At 44.9% G+C, this 14,100-nt stretch overlaps 1 protein-coding gene across 1 annotated transcript in view; it reads left to right on the plus strand.

The window, feature by feature from the left end:
- The window catches only part of MXD1 (MAX dimerization protein 1), a 30,631-nt gene that overhangs the window by 6,011 nt on the left and 10,520 nt on the right, over positions 1 to 14,100 (plus strand). The window contains exon 3 of the mRNA XM_062209589.1: positions 1,218 to 1,247. Within this exon, the coding sequence (XP_062065573.1) occupies positions 1,218 to 1,247 (30 nt within the window). The remainder of the gene's footprint in view (positions 1 to 1,217; positions 1,248 to 14,100) is intronic.

Raw genomic sequence — 14,100 nt, forward strand, 5'->3', positions numbered from 1 at the left:
CTGATGTGACTGCTGTGAGACTTTATCTTCTCCGACCAGTAAGGTACCAATTATGGCCCTATAGAATTCATGTCCTGAGTCAGAGAGTAAATTCCTGAACTGGTTAAATTCCAGAGCATTTCCATAAGAAAGGTCAGAATTCAGCTCCATTATATTCAGCTAGAAGATTCCTTATGTTTATAACTTGACAGGGAGGAGTGATGTAAGAGGGTTGCTGAAGGGGCCACATTGACTGGCTTCTGGTGACTTTGTGGAAACCTGTTCATGAAGTCTTAGATCAGACCTTATCTTCAAGGTCGGCTATAAACATACTAATGATGTGATTTCATATCCACCACACCTTGCATCCTGGGCTCTCTAATCACTTTTATAGTTGTTACTTCATTGATCCATACTTGTTCAGTAGACTGTTGGCAATTATTTTCATTCCCATTTTACAGAGGAGTTAACCAAAGTCAGGATGGTAAATATATATTTAATTTATATAAATGTATTTATATAATTTATATAAATGTATTTATATAAATACACAAATATATATTTGTATAAATTAAACATATATATATTTCTTCTAATCATTGGCAAAGGTGGACTTCGTCTCTCACCCTAACGTCTCCTTTAATCAGCCTATCCTCTGTTTGTTGAGCTCAGTGTTGGAAACCCCTTCCTAAAATCATGTGGTAGCTACTCAACAGTAGCATCTTTCAGGAGGTTGTATTTAATAATACAGTTACTTCAGGGAGTTGAAAGACTGGAGGGAGGTTGTTTACTGTATCCATATAGTCAACGTAAAATTCTGGTGTAGGCTACCCCTGGGGAAAAACTGCAGGGGATGGGGTAAGGGTGCCACCTCTACTGTTCTACTCTTAGCCTGAAGAAAGATTTGTGGTATTATATAACCCAAATTCACATTGTGTGGTGCAGCTGTTTCTCTCTCCGTATAAATAGACCCTTTATTTCCTTTCTTAAAAAGGATTACTTTTTCACTAGGAAATGCATGTCTCTTGGTTTGTCACTTCTTTCTGAACTCTATTTTAGATATTTATATTGATTTCACTCCTCCAGTGGACTAATTTCTTTAGTGGAGCCCAGTGAATTTTTCTCCCTTTCTTCATCTTCTACCAGTTTTGGAGAGAATGAAGTTAAAATAATCGTGTTGGTGTTGAAATAGCTCTTTCATGAGAATCTTACTCTTTTCTTATTGTTTCCTCTTTCAGGTCAACTCACAATGAAATGGAGAAGAATAGGTGAGTCGGGGTTTTGGAGGTGGAGTGTGGGGTGTTCTGATGCATTCCCTGTTAGTTAAGTGGAGGCTTATTCATTCTTTTGGACCCTTCCCCCTGGTCATACCAGGTGTTAGAGCCCTCTAAGCAGCATTGGAGTTTCCTTAGGTAGATGAAGAATTTGTCAGTTCCAAAGACCACACATGCAGCCCTCACCCTCCAGCCCACTCCTGAGGAATGCTTTTGTGGGACTGTTCCACAGACCAAAGTGTTTTAGGTCATAGGCAATGCTTCCATAAATGCTGTATTGGAAAAATTACATGCCACAGAATAAAATTGGCAGTGCTGTCTTTTTTTTTTTTTTAAGTAAGCATCTTTCTTTTTTTTGGACAGAGTGGATAGTGAGAGAGACAGAGAGAGAAAGGTCTTCCTTTGCCGTTGGTTCACCCTCCAATGGCCGCTGCGGCCGGTGCATCGTGCCGATCCGAAGCCAGGAGCCAGATGCTTCTCCTGGTCTCCCATGCGGGTGCAGGGCCCAAGCACTTGGGCCATCCTCCACTGCACTTCCGGGCCATAGCAGAGAGCTGGCCTGGAAGAGGGGCAACCGGGATAGAATCCGGCGCCCTGACCGGGACTAGAACCCGGTGTGCCGGTGCCGCAAGGCGGAGGATTAGCCTAGTGAGCCGCGGCGCCAGCCTGGCAGTGCTGTCTTAAATAATGTATACACATACAGAGGTATGTACACAGACATACGTGTGTGTGTGTGTATTTGCTTCTGAAGGAGGATTCTCAAAATTAGGTCAGATGTGTGTATGCCAGAAACTGGAGATGGTGACTGACTAGAGGAGGCCACCAGCTTCACTGGGCTTCGTCTTGCCACAGGCTGAGCTGAATCTCTCTTCCCTAGATTGCTTCTTGGTGCTTATTTTGATCTTCGTTTTCCAGATCAAATTGCCCTTCTTTTGATGATGTAGCTTAGTGGTTCTCATTTCTGGTTGTGCATTAGAATTGCTTGCAAAGTTTTTACTTCGTTATAAAAATATTTTATGTTAAATTCATTTTACGTGTATACTTGTATATATTTTGGTACACAAGGAGCAAATGTTTATTTCTGCTGATTTCGTAAAATAAAAATTGTTCTTATACAAAATTTTAAAAATATGAAAGTAAGGCAGATAATATAATCAATCCCTGTGCATCCATCACCCAGCACCAATAATTACCAACATTTTGCCAATCTTCTATAGACAAAGCCACCATCTCTATGGTATATTTAAAAGGAAATCTTCTATTTATGGTAAAGATCTTTTTAAAAAATATACATAATAGCTTGCTTTTATCATGCTGAAAATTAATTAAACAATTCTTTAATGGAGCTTTAAAAAGAAAGAGAAATCCAGTGTGTGAATCTTACCCTTAGCCGTTCTGATTTAATTGCTTTGGGTTGAGACGCTGCACTAGTAGTCTTCAAAAGCTCTCCAGGTGATTCTCATGCGCAGCCAGGGCTGAAAACCACTGAACAAGCCTCACTGTGGTCTCTGAGCGCCCATCAATTTGAAATGCGGGCCACCTATTCAAATTGAGTGGCTTTCTCAGCGCCCTAGTGAAGAACAAGTAATGATGGCTCTGTAAATAATACGTGGATATTTCCTGCAAGCCCTCCTTGATTAAAGGAGCCCCAGTCTCAAAGTCAGGATGCAAATGTTTACGCTTCATCAGCGAAAGGGCAGACCAGACCCTGACCAAGCAGGTGGGATCCTGGAAGAGGGTGAATGGGCATTAACTTTGCTCCACTGTGGAACTGCATATGTGCATGTGATGGTGAGTGTGCCTCACTGCACAAGTGCTTCTTCTCCCCATTTCTCCTTCTTCCATGTTAACCCCTGTGATTGTGACAGACCACATTTTTAAAAAAAGATTTATTTATTATTTATTTGAAAGTCAGTTACGGAAAGAGGGAGAGACAGAGAGAGAGAGACAGAGAGAGAGAGAGAGATCTTCCTTATGCTGCTTCATTCCCCAGATGGCTTCAACAGCCAGGGCTGGGCCTGGCTGAAGCCAGGAGCTTCTTCTGGGTCTCCCAGATGGATGCAGGGGCCCAAGCACTTGGGCCATCTTCTGCTTTTCTAAGGCCATTAACAGGGAGCCAGATTGGAAGTGGAGCAGTCAGGACACAGAATGGTACCCATATAGGATGCTGACGTCGCAGGCTGCGACTTTACCTGCTACACCACGAGCCCCAACTGACCACATTGTAATTCAGAGCATTTTTTAAAAAAAAGATGTATTTATTTATTTATTTTAAAGTCAGAATTACAAAGAGAGAAAAGGAGAGGCAGAGAGAGAGAGAGAGAGGTCTTCCATCCGTTGGTTCACTACCCATTTGACCACAACAGCCAGAGCCAAAGCCGGGAGCCAGAAGCTGCTTCCGGATCTCCCACGTGGGTGCAAGGACCCAAGGATATGGGCCATCTTCTACTGCTTTCCCAGGCCATAGCAGAGAGCTGGAATCGAAGTGGAGCAGCCAGACTCGAACCGGCGCCCATATGGGATGCCAGCACCACAGGCAGCGGCCTTACCCGCTACACCACGGTGCTGGCCCTGCAGAGCATCTTTTATTCTTTAGGGATTTACATATCATGAACTAGAAGCCCCAAGGTGTCTCTTTCTAAGGGGGTAGGTAGTCAAGTGTGGCTTTGCTTTCTCATCTTTACATTTTCTCCCTTCTCCCTGCTTCGGCAGTGAACTGGGTAAACTTAGAGTAGTCTATTAAAGTCTGCTAGTTCTTGTCCCCTCTAACCTTTTACTTAGGTATTTAGGCTTTTTATTATTAAAGTTTCATCCCTTCTAGTAAAGGCTTTTAGGCTTACCATAGCTTTTTGCCTTTTACCTTTGCAAGAATCCTACAGAATGGCAAGTGTGTCATTTATTTTAGCAACTTCAGCATGTTCATTTTCTGCCTACTGTGGCCCAAGGACTTTTGCTTGGTACTGGGTACTAAAAGAATTCATAAGGCAACTGGCATTTGGCCTAGCAGTTAGGATGCCTACATCTCATGTCAGAGTACCTGAGTTTAGCTCCGAACTCTGACTCCTGATTCCAGTTCCTGCTAATGTACTCCGTGGGAGACAGTGGTGACGGCTCAAGCAGCTAGATCCCTGCCACCCACATGGGAGACCTGGATTGAGTTCCCAGCTTCCAGCTTCAGTTCTGGTTGCTGTAGGCATTTGGAGAACAAACCAGCTGGTGGGAGCTCTTTCTCTGCCTCCAAAATGAATTGTTAACATTTAAAAAAAAGTGTTCATGGGGAGTATTAAATCAACAAGGTCTCCATCCCAGAGAATTGTCCAGTTTTTCTACTGAGAAAGTTGCAGAGACAGTTTCAGTTAGTATACTAAGTAAGAGAGTTATGCACAGGACTCTGTGGAGGCAAAATCTCTAGAAAAACAAATTTGAAGTCACCATTAGGCAAACTAGTTATCACTCAGATTGCTTCCATATGACCAGTCAGATTTGACTTGTTGGAGGGTTAGCTATCTAGTTTCTTTTTCTTTCTTTTTTTGGAATTTGGTCTCTTAAGGTCTTAATAATTCTCTCTCTAATCTAATGAAAGAAGAAGGACTCGAGTTACTTAATGAACCAAGCACTGATGGCTCAGTTCAATGGAGGTGCTTAGGTTACTGCTCTCGTATCCCGTACTAGTATGGGTACTTAAGAATTTTAGGGTTTGGGGGTTAATTCAACACTAACTTGTGGTCTCTGGCTTGGGTAGTTGAATCCTAGAAAAGAGAAGCACTCTTCTGATTGCTACTACACTTAAGCCATTTTTTTAAAGATTTATTTGAATTTTTTAAAAATGTATTTGACAGAGTTAGACAGTGAGAGAGAGAGAGAGAGAGAAAGGTCTTCCTTCCGTTGGTTCACCCCCCAAATGGCCACTACAGCTGGAGCTATGCTGATCTGAAGTAGGAGCCAGGTGCTTCTTCCCGATCTCCCATGTGGGTGCAGGGGCCCAAGGAGTTGGGCCATGCTCCACTGCCTTCCCAGGCCACAGCAGAGAGCTGGACTGGAAGAGGAGCAGCTGGGACTAGAACCCGGCGCCCATATGGGATGTCAGCACCACAGGCGGAGGATTAACCAAGTGAGCCATGGTGCCGGCCTAAAGATTTATTTATTTATTTGAAAGACAGAGTTACAGAGAGGCAGAGGCAGAGAGTAAGGTGGGGGGTCTTCCATCCACCGGTTCACTCCCCAAATGGCCATAACAGCCAAAGCTGAGCTGATCCAAAGTGAGGAGTCAGGAGCTTCTTCTGGGTCTCCCACACAAGTGCAGGGGCCCAAGCATTTGGGCCATCTTCTACTGTAGACTTAAGCCATTTTTTAAATCTTAAAAGATCATATAAAAATTGCCATAGCTCTCAGAAAAATAAAAAAAGGCAACTTAGGAAAAGTACTCTTAAGAATGAGATTTTTTTTTTCTCTTTGATATTGCAGAGTCGAGTATACTTGGGTTAGTTTTTTAAAACAAACTTTTGCTGTGGCATGTTGGAGCGTCTAAATAATTAATGTTACCCTGGGTTATCAGGACTCTGTGTCAGGATATTATACTCAACACTACCACTTCTGAGTACCTTGGAATCGGTGGGAAGCTAAAAGAAAAAATGTCTAGAGTGATGGTGGTAATCTATTTCACTGAACAAAGCAGGTGTCTGTTGAGCACCTCAGGTGCTGTGTGGTGGGTACCGGGAGTACTGAGCCTAGCGAGACCAAGTGCCTGCCCTGGAGGAACTCAGGTTCATGTCACTCCAGAGGGCTCTGACAGTTGGTGTGTGGTGCTGTTCTGCATTTTAACTGATTTCTGAGTCTAGCCTCCTAAGGAAACACTTTGATGTTTGTGCATGCTTTTTCTTTCTTTTTAAAATGTTTGTTTAATGGAGAGTCAGAAAGATAGAAACAGAGAGTGAGCTCCTATCTACTGGTTTGCTCCCCATAGGCTTACAGTATGTGGCTGGCCTGAGGCTGAACTGGAAGCCAGGAATGCAGTCCAGGTCTCCTGCATGGGTGGCAGGAACCCAATTACCTGAACCACCATTGCTGCCTCCCAGGGTCTGCATTTAAAGGAAGCCAGAGCCGGCGCCGCGGCTCACTAGGCTAATCCTCCGCCTTGCGGCGCCGGCACACCGGGTTCTAGTCCCGGTCGGGGCACCGATCCTGTCCCGGTTGCCCCTCTTCCAGGCTAGCTCTCTGCTGTGGCCAGGGAGTGCAGTGGAGGATGGCCCAAGTCCTTGGGCCCTGCACCCCATGGGAGACCAGGAGAAGCACCTGGCTCCTGCCATCGGATCAGTGCGGTGCGCCGGCCGCAGCGCGCTACCGCGGCGGCCATTGGAGGGTGAACCAACGGCAAAAGGAAGACCTTTCTCTCTGTCTCTCTCTCACTGTCCACTCTGCCTGTCAAAAAAAAAATAAATAAATAAAAATAAAGGAAGCCAGAGACAGGAGCCAGAAGTGGGCACTGAACCCAGGCACTCTGATGTTGGACCTGGGCACCTTAGTCTTAACTGTTAGTCCATCTGATCCTTCTTTCTGTTTTAAAACTTATCTTGTAGGAAATTTTGAGAACTATACGTAGAAAATAATACTAAAAAATTATGTCACCTGTAATTCTAGCAGCCATAGAAAATGAAGGTAACTTTGAAATCTATATTTCCAGTTGTTTTGGGAAATAATTTTAAACATACAGTTTAGTGTCGAAAAATTAGGAAGTTCAAAAAACAAAAAGCACTCCTTTTGGGGATTGCCCAGTGTTACATCATATTGGATGTATTAAAATTCTTATAACCAGCCGGCGCCGCGGCTCAATAGGCTAATCCTCCGCCTGCGGTGCCGGCACACCGGGTTCTAGTCCCAGTCGGGGCGCCAGATTCTGTCCCGGTTGCCCCCTTCCAGGCCAGCTCTCTGCTGTGGCCTGGGAGTGCAGTGGAGGATGGCCCAAGTGCTTGGGCCCTGCACCCCATGGGAGACCAGGAGAAGCACCTGGCTCCTGCCTTCGGATCAGCGCAGTGCGCCGGCTGCAGTGCAGCAGCCATTGGAGGGTGAACGGCAAAGGAAGACCTTTGTCTCTGTCTCTTTCTCACTGTCCACTCTGCCTGTCAAAAAAAAAAAAAAAAAAATTCTTATAACCAATCTCCTATTTTAAGTTCTTTTCAGTGTTTCCTAATATAAACAATTATTTAAGCTACCATATAGATAAATCTCTGTCCAACATCATAATTATTTCCTTAAAGTAAATTTATAGCTGTGGAGTTAATGGTAGACAGGTTTTTACTGTTTTTTGATGTTGATTGCTGGGATGCCCACCGGTGGATTACATACAATGTTTTCTTTATGCTTTTGAGTTTGATGAGTAAAAAAACATAAAACACAGCAGCTTGTTTTAGTTTGCATTTCTTCTGTCACTATCAGAGTTGAATAATTTTCATGTTTTTGTGTATGTGTGTTTTGCCTGTTAAATAACCTTTGCCCAATTTTCTACTAAGGAGTTTATTTTTTTAATTTTTTTTTAAAGATTGATTTATTTATTTGAAAGTTAGAGTTACACAGAGAGAGAAGGAGAGGCAGAGAGAGAGAGGTCTTCCATCCAATAGTTTACTCCCCAATTGGCCACAATGGCTGGAGCTTCTTCCAGGTCTTTCACATGGGTGCAGGTGCCCAAAGACTTGGGCCATATTCCGCTGCTCTCCCAGGCCATAGCAGAGAGCCGGATTAGAAGTGGAGCAGCCAGTTCGCCCATATGGGATGCTGGTGCTTCAGGCCAGGGCTTTAACCCACTGTGCCACATTGCCGGCCCCAAGGAGTTTATTTTTAAAAGACTTCATAATATAAAGGATATCTATGAAAGATACTGCTCCTTTTAAGTTTTTTAAAGATTTATTTATTTGAGAGGCAGAGTTGCAAACAGAGAGAGGGAGAGACAGAGAGAGGTCTTCTATCTGCTGGTCTTTCCCCAAATTGCTACAACTGCCAGAGCTGGGCTGATCTGAAGCCAGGAGCCAGGAGTTTCTTCTGGGTCTCCCACATGGGTACAGGGACCCATGTACTTGGGCCATCTTCTGTTGTTTTCCCAGGCCATTAACAGAGAGCTGGATGGCAAGTGGAGCAGCTGGGACTCAAACCAGCACCCATATGGTATGCACCACAGACAGTTTAACCTGCTGTGCCACAGTGCTAACCCCATCTCTTAATTTTTTTATGATTTATCTTATTTATTTGAAAGGCAGAAAGACACACACACACACACACACACAGGGGATGGGGTGGGGCAGAGAGATCTTCCATCCTCTGGTTCACTCCCCAAATGGCCGCAATGGCTGGGGCTGGGCCAGGTGAAAGCCAGGAAGTAGGAACTCCATTTGTGTCTCCCATATGTACTTGGGACATCTTCTGCTGCTTTCCTAGGCACATTAACAGGGAGCTGGATTAGAAATGGAACAGCCACAGTTCAAACCCGTGCTCATATGGGGTGCCAGCATCATGGGTGGCAGCGTAACCTGCTGCACCACAATGCCTGTACCACAATGCCAGCCCCTTACTGCCCCTTTTTATTTCTTTCTTTCTTTCTTTTTTTTTTTTTTTTTTGACAGGCAGAGTGGACAGTGAGAGAGAGAGACAGAGAGAAAGGTCTTCCTTTTTGCCGTTGGTTCACCCTTCAATGGCCGCTGCGGCCGGCGCATCTCACTGATCCGAAGCCAGGAGCCAGGTGCTTCTCCCAGTCTCCCATGCGGGTGCAGGGCCCAAGCACTTGGGCCATCCTCCACTGCCTTCCCAGGCCATAGCAGAGAGCTGGCCTGGAAGAGGGGCAACTGGGATAGAATCCGGTGCCCCAACCAGGACTAGAACCCGGTGTGCCGGTGCTGCAAGGCGGAGGATTAGCCTGTTAAGCCACAGCACCGGCCTACTGCCCCTTTTTCTATCACACAATTGTGCAGTTTATCATCTGCCTTTATGAAATCAGTTTTCTCTCAGTGGTTTTAAATTAAAGATTTATTTATTTGAGACTGTTGTAATCCATTGATTCATGTGTTCATCCTGTGCAATAAACAGGTTTTTTTTTAAAATAGCTATATCTTATAGTTCCATTTTTTGTGAAATTTAAAAAAATTTTTTTGTTTTGAAAGAGTAAAAAAGAGGAGGACACAGAGACAGACAGAGAGAGCTTCCATCATCTGGTTCATTCCCCAAGTGCCCACATCTAGGACTGAGCCAGGCCAAAGCCAGATGCTGGGAATTCCATATAGGTCTCACATATGGGTGTCAGAGGACCAAGTGCTCGAGCCATCATATCTGCTTCCTAGGGGCATCAGTAGTAAGCTGATATGGAAGCAGGGTAGCTGGGACTCAAATCAGGCACTCCCAACATGCTTCACCACCATGCCCACCCCTACAGTGTTTTAGTCATTGAGTTTTCTCATGTGTTTCAGGACCTAATAAAGTAGATCTCTCCTCTTTCTAAAGTTCACCTTCCTGTTTGATTTTTCCACACTCTTGCCTGTTTTCATTAAGTTATTTTTCTGGACAAATTTTACAATCAAGGCCGGCGCTGTGGCTTAACAGGCTAATCCTCCGCCTTGCAGCGCCGGCACACCGGGTTCTAGTCCCGGTTGGGGTGCCGGATTCTGTCCCAGTTGCCCCTCTTCCAGGCCAGCTCTCTGCTATGGCCCGGGAGTGCAGTGGAGGATGGCCCAAGTGCTTGGGCCCTGCACCCGCATGGGAGACCAGGAGAAGCACCTGGCTCCTGGCTTCGGATCAGCGAGATGCGCCAGCCGCAGCAGCCATTGGAGGGGGAACCAACGGCAAAGGAAGACCTTTCTCTCTGTCTCTCTCTCTCTCACTATCCACTCTGCCTGTCCAAAAAAAAAAAAAAAAAAAAAAAATTTTTTTTTTTTTACAATTAGTCTGTCAATTCCATGACTCCCAAACTCTTTTGTGATTTTAATAATTGAAAGTGGGAAGGGCTGGCACCATGGCTTACTGGGTTAATCCTACCCCTGCGGTGCCGGCATCTCATATGGGCGCCGGGTTCTAGTCCCGGTTGCTCCTCTTCCAGTCCAGCTCTCTGCTGTGGCCCGGGAGGGAAGTGGAAGATGGCCCAAGTGCTTGGGCATCTGCGCCCGCCTGGGAGACCAGGAAGAAGCACCTGGCTTCTGGCTTCCAATCGGCGTAGCTCTGGCCGTAGTGGCCATTTGAGGGGTGAACTAACGGAAGGAAGACCTTTCTCTCTGTCTCTCTCTCTCACTGTCTATCTGTCAAATTAAAAAAAAAAAAAAGTGGGAGCAGGCATTTGGTGTACCTGTTAAGATGCCTCTTGGGATGCCTGCATCCCATAACAGAGTGCCTGGTTCAAGTCCTGGCTCTGCTTCCAGTTCAGCTTCCTGCTAGGTCCATCCTGGGAAGGCAGCAGATGATGGCTCAAGTACTTGAGTCCCTGCCACCCACATGGGAGACCCAGATTGAGCTCCTGACTCCTGGCTTCAACCTGGTCTAGCCCTGGCTATTACAGGCATTTGGAGTGAAGCAGCAGATGTAAGATTTCTGTCTCTTTCTCTGCTTTTCAAATACAATAAAAAATAAAGTGTTTAAAAATTGAAAGTGAGTAATTCAGTATAAATCAACCTAAAAAACATTCACACTTATTATACGTTTATAACCAGGATTTGGTATGTGTCTTCATTTATTCAGATCTCTTTTTTATCTCCAAGCAAAGGTTTTTGTAGTGTTTTCATATAGCTCTTGCATTATAAAAGCACTCCTGGGCACATAGATTTTTAGATTACTATTGGTTTCCTGATGTAGGATACTACTTGATTATTGCTGGAATGTGGGAACTGCTTTCATCTTTGTTATATGTCCTTTATGGATGATCGTTCTGCTTTTCCTTTCAATCGGGGATTCCTTTAGTTTAGATGCTTTTCAATAAGCCCTTCAGCAAAGGGAGGCTGCGTGGACGCATGGAAACTGCAGCCAGTAGGTCAGGAGTCAGGTGCTAGATGGGCTTTTTGAAAAGAAGGCTCTGGCATCTCCTTTAACAGTAGACACCCATTTTTCTGGAACGGTACATATGCAGGCCTTGCTGGAACGAGGCATCTGGTCTAGAAATGACTTCTGCCAGAGTCTTCTGACCCTGTGACAGCAGATCTGTGTGTGTGCTCTGTGGGCAAGGCTCCGCAGCCTGCTCTGAGCTGTCGTTAGTTCCATTTGGTCAAACAGGATTTCAGCGGCATCGGGTCCTGCGTGAGAAACCATTTCAGTCAGGGCTCTTTTGGCAGAGTATCCTCATGGATTGGAGGTCCCTAGGGTTGTTCCTTTGGGGTTTTGACTTTTCAAATGACCCAAGACCTCGTATCAGAAGGGCTGGGGGGCCGGCGCCGTGGCTTAACAGGCTAATCCTCCACCTTGCGGCGCCGGCACACCGGGTTCTAGTCTCAGTTGGGGCGCCGGATTCTATCCCGGTTGCCCCTCTTCCAGGCCAGCTCTCTGCTGTGGCCCGGGAAGGTAGTGGAGGATGGCCCAAGTGCTTGGGCCCTGCACCCGCATGGGAGACCAGGAGAAGCACCTGGCTCCTGGCTTCGGATCGGCACGATGCGCTGGCCGTAGCGGCCATTGGAGGGGGAACCAACGGCAAAAAGGAAGACCTTTCTCTCTGTCTCTCTCTCTCTCACTGTCCACTCTGCCTGTAGGAAAAAAAAAAAAAAAAGAAGGGCTGGGGCCTGACTTTTGCCTGGGGCCTGAGTTGCGGTCTGCATTGCACCACTCTTGACTGCTACTACACTCCCCTGACCACAGTCAGGTTTCACTCTAGGATGTCGTAACAAATCCGCATTCATTGCCTCATGAGGTGAGGACACAGCCTGGTTATTACAAAGGTGGGATGGAGGGGTCACTGTGCAAATCCAGTCTCTGCTGCTGACTTGGAGGAGCAGCAGGTCTGGACCCCTAGCATCTGTCTCCCCGGTACGCACTTGGGCAGATGGCACCTGCCCTCTGGAGGACTTGGAGAACAGACATAAGCTCGTTCTCTGACCAATTTCCAAGCCCCTACCTGGAGCACTGGGGGTAGAACTTGACTTTTTGTCATAGCTAGTAATAGTCAAAGGGTAGGATAGAACCAGCAAGTACTAATGATATATATTTAATATTTTTTAAAATTGGGGTCTGGGAAGGAAATATTAATGAGATTATATTTATGTATTTCATACTTCAATAAAGAAATCTTGTATCTTCCAAATGTTGCCACTGCAAATTGCTATTTATGCATTATTCACTGAGTACATTATATTGTCTGTAAGTATTTATCAGCACAGTTGTGAGAAACCTTCAAAGTCTTCTGGGGTTCCAATTAAGTTAGTAATGATGATGCACTTGCCAATTGCTTGTAAAGGGATCACTTTAGAAAAAAGGAGGAAAGTGCTGCTTTATTTCCCCCTGTTGAAGCATGACTTTTAGTTTTCACTTGGATATTTTTGTTTAGCCAAATAAGGTTTTGTTCTCAACTCAAAATCTCTTGTGACCCTATTCACTGCTAGGAAGTAATTTCTGACCTCTTAGTAAGATTTGTTTCTTCCTATTCTGTACTAAATACCCCCTTTTTCTTACTGTGCAACTTACTCATAACCATATCTGAAATTATTTTTATTATACCTGTGGTTATTCTGTAGGATTTGTGATCCTATTTAACTGGCAAGGTCTGTGCCCACACCAAGGTAGGAATCAAAATGGTGAAACCTCAGGGTTGAATAGGCAGCTCTTCTTCGGCTAATACTCTCAGGCCTATTTTTAAAGAAAAACTAGTACTCAGTAAGGTCAAATGTATCACTTAGAGACTCAGATGATCAAAGATCCAGGCTCTATTCTTAAATCAGTGCCCATAGATGTGTCTCTATTTCTAGACTCCAATGGACTGATAAGAAGTAGAAGTCTTAGTGCCTTCTATTATTTGGTAATGAAAGAAACAGAAGAGTTAGATACATAAGAGGCCCCAGTCTATGAATGAATGAATCAGTGAATGCGACCCATTTGGAAAGGAAAAGAAGGCTATGACAGGCCATGAAAGCCTGGAAAGCTTTGTGGACAAGCTCAGTGAAGCAGAACATTTGTGGTGAGAGGAAAGAAAGAACATGTTTGGTAGAGGACAAAGGAGAGCCTATTATTGTAGAACTTTAGGTAGGAACTGATTATTGTGTTTTGAAGATAGCTCAGATAAATTTTTCTGCAATTATTTATTCCCATATTTGAGCGATGCAACAAAATTGTAAGTATCTCAAAGGCAGGGTCTCAGTCGTAGAAAACATCCCCCCACCCTAGAAAACACAGCTCATAGTAATCCTTTGAGAAATGCAAGTGGAATCAATGAATAAACGAACCAAGTGTGTGTTTCAAGATCTCTACCTGTGACCTAATTACTTCCTGCCATCCTGGGTGCTCTTTCCTGGCTACTGTCTTGTATGCTCCCCCCAACCCCATAATTCTTTTTTGTGTTGTATGCTTCACTATGAAAGTCCGAGGGACAGAATAATTTCAGTTACACCTTCAATAAAGAAAAGTAATCGGTGACTAACAGAGCTTCCCTCAAACACACAAACGCACCCATATGCACACATACTCACGCCTCATTTGATAGCAATCCCAGTCTTGACTACATCCAAATCCAAAGAACTTCAGGATGGCACAGTAAATCCAGGAGCTGCTGTCTGCTCCTAGCACCATCTTCCCAGCTTACTCTTTGTGGAATCTGTGCCACAGTTTACAGATCTTCCAGCCTGAGAGAGACCTGGATAGAAGCAAAGAGGCTTGAGTCTGGAGACAGAAATAGGAAGAGCTGCCC

Source organism: Lepus europaeus, chromosome 13, assembly GCF_033115175.1.
Source record: "Lepus europaeus isolate LE1 chromosome 13, mLepTim1.pri, whole genome shotgun sequence".
Taxonomy (NCBI): domain Eukaryota; kingdom Metazoa; phylum Chordata; class Mammalia; order Lagomorpha; family Leporidae; genus Lepus; species Lepus europaeus.